General features: G+C 63.2%; 1 protein-coding gene across 1 annotated transcript in view; it reads right to left on the bottom strand.

Moving 5' to 3' along the window:
* LOC127751319 (unconventional myosin-VIIa-like) overlaps positions 1-5,618 on the bottom strand; it is a 25,165-nt gene extending 19,547 nt beyond the window's left edge. Inside the window, exons 1-2 of the mRNA XM_052274675.1 lie at positions 5,175-5,618; positions 4,062-4,262 (exon numbers count right to left, since the gene is read on the bottom strand). Coding sequence (XP_052130635.1) covers positions 4,062-4,262; positions 5,175-5,618 — 645 coding nt within the window. The remainder of the gene's footprint in view (positions 1-4,061; positions 4,263-5,174) is intronic.
* Positions 5,619-7,704: the final 2,086 nt, after the last annotated feature.

The raw sequence follows: 7,704 nt of genomic DNA, 5'->3' as shown, positions 1-7,704 counted from the left end.
GTGGGAGGGAGGGGGGGCGCCAACGCAAACGCACGGGCATCTGCACGTCTCTATCGCAAGCACCGCTGGTCCTTGGTCCACCTGCTGCCGGCCGATGAAACCACGCAGATAAAGCAGCGGGGGGAGGGGCAGAGAGGAGCAAGGTATCGCGGCGAAGAAGAGATGGGGAGAGTCGCTGATGAGCGTACGAGATGGAGAGCGGGCAGCCAGAGCAGGACCAGGACGACCAGGACCGCCGCCCTCTGCCGCAAGTTGCGCGGGTGATGGGTGATGGGCTGGGCGATGCCCCTGCGCGACAAGAAGGACTGGCCAGCAGGTCGGGGCGGGGCGGGCCCGTGGGCGGGTTGAGCTCGCAGCGGAGCGGGTCATGCAGAGCGATGCAGAGCGGGTGCGCTCAGGGGCCCGCCCCGCCCCGCCGCACGATAAGCAAGCACGCCGTTACTATGATTAACAAGAACACGCGCCAAGCGGCCTAGCCAGGACCAGGGCCATCAGGCAGAGCGTTCCACTTGCACGGGCCACCTGGCCACGGGGTTGCTAAAGACTTACGTAGGGTGGGCGTGCTGCCTTTGACACGTGTTGTATATTTACAGATTGTTATCTGGTACTCCATAACATGTTCCGTTGAATGCCATGCGAGCACGCAATGTGGTCGCACTTTCTATCTTCGCGCCCAGCACTAGAAATCCCGGCCCCACACTAAAGCCTAAATTTATTTTCATTTCCAATAACTTGAGTAGCTGAAAGATAATGCGACCATAAGCTCGCTAGAAACTTTTTGAAACAATCTACTGTTGTTCAACGTTGTTGTTGTTTATGGTATGGTAAATTATTGAGTTTTGACAAGTTTGCAACAATTTGTGTGCATATTTATGGCATAGGGGCAGGAGTTGGCGCCTGTTTTCTCCCCCGGTGGCCCGCTGCCTCTCCTCTCGGCACCGGTGCGGTAGGGTGAGCTGGGGTCGGCTGGGGAGCGGAGAGGTGGGGTGGGGCAGGGTGGGGCAGTGTAGGGGAGGGGAGGGGCTGTCCCCCGCCGGGGCCGTCCATCGCCGCCGCAGCCACAACACACGGCTCGTAGGCCAGCGGGGCCGCTGCGCCTGCCAAGTATGCTTATTCCTGCAAAGCAGCGCGGAGCCTGGCCGGGCTGGGGCGTCGCAGCGAGAGGCGCGAGAGGCGTTCGTCCGGCGGAGCACTAACGGGCGGCGCGGGGCGGACGCGTGGGGGACAGAGTGAGGTCGCCCGGGGCGCACGGGGGCGCCAGGGAAAGCAGCGCTGCTGGACACTCACCGCCGCTGCTCCTCCCCAACAACAATCAGACGGGGATGAAACACGACATTACAACCGAGATTGCAGAAGCGGGACAACGTTGTCGCGCCGCGATGTGTCCCGCACCGCGTCATTACCCGCGCCCTTAATTGTCTCTCTATCTCACCCTCCGCTATCGGCGCGCAGGACTGGATCCCGAACCCCGGCCAAGGCGCTGCTACCCCGCCACGCCGCGCCGCGCCACGCCGCGACCAGGACACTAACGGGTCCGCCCGGTGAGCGAGCGCGCCGCAGCCCTTCATTTGCAAACGCTCCACACACATTGCAGCCAGTCGCTTCAGGTTCCCGAGGACATTTTTTTATCCCAACATAATTACTTGCACTTGTTCAGTGTAGAAACTAGACACCCATGGGGACGCAAGATTTATTACTCGACTGCCGGTCAAAGCAAGCCGTCTGTGCAAAGCAGCGGTTTCAGTGCCGCGACAGTTTCGCGAGCAAAATTTGAAAGCATTTCGTTGTCTATTTAATTAAAAGAACACGGTTAAAAAAAACATAATAAGTTAGCAAAATTTGGTATGACATACGAAAAAGCCTAGGAAAGAAGGGCATGCAAAGGAAAGTGTTCATAGATTTACAATGTTACATCTCACTGTTGTCGTAACTAAGTAAAACGTTAAAAAGGACCAGTAACTTGGAAAATTGCACATCATAATAATTCCGGCACGCACTATGAAATTCTCTAGTACGATTTAAATGTACCACATTTTATTGTGCTACATACTCCTTTGATGCATCTGGGTCTGAGTAACATCGGCGTTCTTCCACACACCACTAGGTGCACCATGGAGAGGAGAAACGACTTGATAGTTTTTGTTTTGTGTGTAGCGCGTAGCAGTAAGGTGACGGTGTATGCGGCGCGGTGGCGCGGAGCGGCGCGTTATGCCCCATTGTACGAGCGGCATCGCAGCATCCGACACCTGTTGCTGTCCGGGGCGGGGAGGGGGAGCGCACCACCCCGTCCTCTCCCCCGTGCCCGTCATGTTCGTTTTAAAGGGCTCATATCTCCCCGGTATGGGCACGGGATGGCAGTCTGATGTAGCCTGCCCGGCCCCAGCCCAGCCAGAGAGCACTGCTTCTAAAACTTTACTGAAAAAAATTATCTGCACATATGACCGCTTCTCTTCATCATATGAATCCATTCCATTGGCTCACAAAGTTATTGTTCATAAATTTTTGGGACCACCCAGTGTGTTATAAAGGGACCACAGAAACACTCTAACCAAAATATTGTTCTCACTATGAGCAAAGACCTTCTTATTACGAACCGCATTTAATGCTGCTGCATTTAACAACTCAACACTTATTCATGTAAATGAACATGCCATTGATAAAATAAATGATGACTTCATCAAAAAAATTGAGGCACCCGGCGCCCAGCAAATTCCTAGCGTCAGCCATGCAGCAGGCCTGCCGGAGGCCACAGCACTGAGGCAGGTGCGGCGTGTACACGTTTGGCGTTTGGCACGCCATGCCGAGCGGGAAACTAAAGGAAAGTCAGGGAGAGGTAGGGGAACCAACCGTACCATAGCCCTGTACTGTACTGCAGACGTTCAAAATTGGGGCTGAAACGTGTTGCCAGTCTGATGCGAGCGAACATACACACACACATACGCGTGCGCACTCACGTGCACACGCACACACCACTGCGACCTCTGACGACGTGAGGGGCGAAAGTAAGCCATTATTGATTGAGACATTCACGCCGGCACGATCTTACATTCACGATCTTCGAGAGGCGGCCGAGGTTGCGGAGAATCCCCTCCGAAAACGAGACGCATACATTAGGTGGCCAGGACCAGGAACACTCGTCTCCTCAGGTCCTCGAGGCAGCGGGGGTCTCGGCGGCGCCCCATCAGAATTTCAGAAGCACCCCTCCTCCTCTCTTCGCCCTCCTTCGATGAGAACGCGGTCCTGAGTCGCACAACAAGTCCCGTCATCGGGAAGTCAGCTAGTGCTTGGCGTAGCCAGCCGCGGGCCGCGGGGTGGGGGGACGGGGCGTGTGGGGTCGGGCAGCGGGCCATCGCATTGCCCCAGGCGGCCAGGGCGTGCCCCCGGGCGGGAATCGGCCAATAATCTGGGAATTGGACCCCTCCCCTTTAGCCTCCCCCGGCCCCCTCCCGTACGCCTGCTCCCCTTGGGCGAGCGTCTTCTGCCTTCCTTTCACGAAATTCCACGACATCCTATCCTTAAAAACCGCTCCGGGCTGGACGAGGTTTAACAGGGCGGGGCAGGGACGCTCCGTGTCCGGGGCCGAACTATCAACTCACTCCGAACGGCCAACTTGGCGCTTTTGGAGCACGCAGACACTTTGATCTTCACCTCCCTCCTTCCCCGCCGCGCGCCCCCCATGCCCAAACAAACCGCCACGCGACTCCGCGGGCGCCTCGGGTCGCGGCGCTGCCGCTGGCGCGATCTGTCGGCGCCGTCGGGAAGCTCGGGCGGCTCCAGCGGCCGGAACTACTCCATACTCCTTTCTCCAGCCTCCTACGGCTCGAGCCCAACAAGATCCGCGCAGCTTCGGCGGGCTGCTGAGAGGTGGCGGCACTGTCCACGCCCGCGGCCCGTCGGGCACCGGGAGTACTGACCGCGAACAGCACCGCGCCCGCGCCCACCCCGCCCCCGCCCCGCCCCGCCGCCTCTTTGCTCGGATAGATGGATGACTTGAACCCTCCCAGCGGACGGTGCTGGTGCACCTGGCCGCAGCTCGGCTGCTACACCGATGTTAAACTCACCTTGCCGGCGATGACGGCCTGCACCGTGAGCACCTGGGCAGGCCGGTGGTACTCCATCACCTCGCCGGGCAGGACATGGCCCACGCCGGGGTCGAACCACACGAGGTCCCCCTGCAACACAGAAACACACGCGATGAGTCGGGGGCGGCTGGGTGGCCCTGATCGTCGGCCGGCCGGCAAACCGCACGTCGTCATAACGGTCTGCCATAGGGACATGTTCACAGGCAGGTAAGCGGACGAGTTTGTGGGTGAACTTTGTTAACGTCCGCAGCCACCCGTGCGGCGAGTGTGTTGGCGCGCAACGCTCCAGAGAACCATCCCAATTAGAAGCACCGGCGCCCAGACGGCGGAGACTACATAACACCGATGGACAGTGGCAGCACCGCGGGGGGCCGAGGGCCGAGGCCGCTGGGGCCGCCGACGCACCTCGCGGTGAAAGCCGCCCGCGGCAACGCGTACGCCACGCCTCGCCTCCGCCCGGACCAGCCCCATACTCACTGCTTCCAGGCTGCTGCAGAGCTCTTCGGGCGACGGCTCCCGGGCCGGGGGCAGGGACTCCCTCCGGGCGACCAGCGGCCCGGCCTGCTTGAGCTTGGAGGTGCGCGGCCGAGGGACGGGCGCGCGGTGCTCGGAGGGTGGCGACGGGCACGGCGTGGCGACGCGGGGAGGGGGCAGCGGCGGAGGCGCGGAGCTCGCCAGGCGGCCCAGCGAGGACGAGCGGCTCAGCGGCCCGGGGGTGGACCGCGGGGTGGCAGCCGCCGCACTGCACACGCTGCTTCGTCGCGAGCGGCCCGGGGCGCCCAGGGTGCCGTGCAGGCTGCCGTGGAGGTTGCCGTGCAGGGTGCCGGGCGGAGCTCCGTGCTGGCTGCTGGCCTTCCTGGGCCGGGGCTTGAGGAAGTCGGCCGCGCTCATGACGCCGGGGCGCAGCACGGCGGTGGCGGAGCGCGGCGACGTGGTAGACACCTTCGACAGCGGCGCGCCGCAGGGCAGCACCTCCCGCTGCAGCTCGACGACGTCGGCGATGGAGGCGCGGCGCGTGCGCTGGGTGCGCAGCAGGACCGGGGCCGCGGCTGGGGCGGACACCGGCGCGGGGGCAGGGGACTCAGCCCTGACGGGGAGCGTGGCCGAGCGCCCAATGGTGTCGTCCCGCAGCGAGGCTGACGACGTGATCGAGGCGTACTTAGTGCCCCGGCTCGTGAACTTGGTGGGCGTCAGGTAACGGATGTGGCCTTGCGCCGTGACCGTCGCGCCCTCCGGGTAGCCCTCCAGGCGGGCGTCCCGCACCGCTTCGCGCACCGCGTCCCGCACCGCGTCGCTCACGTCCTTGCAGTAGTTCATGTTGACGTCGACGTCGACGCCCCTCTCGTTGGAAGCAAGGGAAGCGGACTCTTCACCCGCAGACAGAGAGGACCTTATCCGCCTCACGGGAACCGGAGGTGCGACGTCAGTCGCATCCAGGTCGTCTACGCTCTGGATGGTGACGCAGATGGAGAGCTGCGACGGGTCGAAGGCCAAGTCCATGGAGCCGGTGGACGCGGCGGCCGCCCTAGCCATCATCTTGCTCCTCCGGCCCTCCGACAGCTTGGTGTAGCGACCACGCGCGGCCTGCGCCGGCTCGCCGGGCTGCAGCTGTTGCAGCTGCTGGCGCTCCAGGGCCGCCGTCTTCATCTCCGCGTACCGCTTGCGAACGGGGCCGCCCCGAGCAGGGCCCGCGGCGGAGGTCACCGACGGCGTTGGAGTGGTGGCCGTCTTGCGCAGCGTGCCGACGACCGCGACGGGCTCCGTCTGCTTGGGGGAGCGGCCACGGCCCCGGCGCCGGCCGCCAGTGCAGCCACCCAGGTCACCGCAGAACACCCTGCCCACCGACGTGTTGGTGGTGATGGAGCTGCGCGAGGGTGTCGGCGACGACGTCACCTGGTAGCTTCCGCGGTTGCCGGACGACTTCCACGCCGGGCCGCCGTCCTCGCGGAGGGCGTAGCTGGTGCCGATGGCACCGAGGTCGCTCCACCGCCGGCGGAACTTGAAGCCGAGGAGGCGGCTGCCCATCTCCAGCAGCCCGGGCCGCGAGACCTCCGCCTTCTCGCCGGGGAGGAACAGCTCCGGGGAGGCGGGTGAGGCCACGGCCCCGGCGCCCACCCCCGCGCCGGCCACCACCCCGGCCCCGGCCACGGCCACGGCCTGGGAGGGGCTCCACTGGCCGTGCATGTTGGCGCAGGAGGCTCAGTCCATGGCGGCTGCTAAGGCGCTCGGCCGCTGCTGTCCTCGCCGCCCCCCTCGTCCACGCGCCGTCCCCACGACATGCTGCCTATGGTCTCGCGGGTGCTCCTGCTGCCGATGGTGAACAGCACCTGTGGAACCGTCACCTCCTCGTAGATCCTTTGCACGACGGCCGCGTTGGGCGGGCCGTTACTCGGTTTGGCTCGCCCGGCGCAGCGCCGGAATGCCGGGCATCCTGTGCGCTGTTTGCAGTCCGGCCCGAGACCTCAGCCGCGGCCCGGACCCAGCCGGCGCGGGGCCCCGCGGGGCTGCGCAGCCCGCGCTGGCGGAACGAATGCACTGCGGGGCACGCGCCGAGCCGCCCGGCTCCGACCGGCCCGGGGTACACCGCGAAGAGATATAGAGAGGGATAATCATTGTCTACATCATCCTCCTCGCAACGTTCTACGCACTATAAAGCAGGGCAAAAGGCGTTGTCGGCGATGTTGTCGGCAGGGGCGCGCTACACGTTCTGAGGGTGTGTACCTTCTACTGCCACTAGTACTAGTACAGTACGCCCCGGGAACCGCGACCAACAGACAATAACTAAGTGTCATGGCTCTGCAAGCTCCTCTCCTCACCTCACCTTGCAGCCAGTCGGTGCCGGCCGGGCTCGGTCGATCAAAAGGCGATTTTACAGAGCTCTGCTGGGTGTACACTAGATCAGAGTTAGTGTGGTGGAATAACGTGGTTCCTCGGCGTTCCCCTGTGTCTGCTTTTCAGATGGAGACCTCCCTTGGTAACAAGCCCGATGGCTCGCCACTTTGCTGCCCTAACTTTTACTCGGTTCTTTCGTGAAATTGTTGCTCACTCGGCAGACAGCACGCACGCACGCCAGGCAGCAGGCCGGGCAGGCGGCCGGCGCGGACGTGCTCCCTCATACACGCGAAAGTGAAACACCACGGCCCCTGCAGGGCGTGGCGCCGGGCGTGGCGCAGCGGGGGAGGGTGCGACGCGGAACGGAACGGGGCGAGCGAACCACTGGGATAGGGAGGAGAGTAAAGAAAGATGGTGGAAGAGGCGAAAGAAAAGAGGTAACGGGAAGCGAAGGGGAAAGGGTGAGAGGGGGCCAGCGACAAGACCCCCAGTGAATTTTCCAACGTGGAGGTCGTCCTCGCACGGTCAGAGTCACAGGAAAATGGGAAAGTGCGTTAACCAGAAAATTACTTTGGATGCAGGCCAGGTTCGGGCTAGTCCAGGGTCCAGGATCGATACGTGCTGCAGCCACGCAATGCACATCCGGTGCAGCTGCATAGAGCCCAGGCGGTGCGGGCGGGGCAGCCTGACGGATCGGATGGGATCAGCCTGCAGTGCCGTGAAATGGCACACGGCTCTCCCGGCGGGGCCGGCCCAAGCGCAGGCATGCCAAGGTCAGCGCGCTCCCTAT

Source organism: Frankliniella occidentalis, unplaced genomic scaffold, assembly GCF_000697945.3.
Source record: "Frankliniella occidentalis isolate FOCC.00 unplaced genomic scaffold, Focc_3.1 Scaffold423, whole genome shotgun sequence".
Classification (NCBI taxonomy): domain Eukaryota; kingdom Metazoa; phylum Arthropoda; class Insecta; order Thysanoptera; family Thripidae; genus Frankliniella; species Frankliniella occidentalis.
This window is presented reverse-complemented; position numbering and strand designations above follow the sequence as displayed.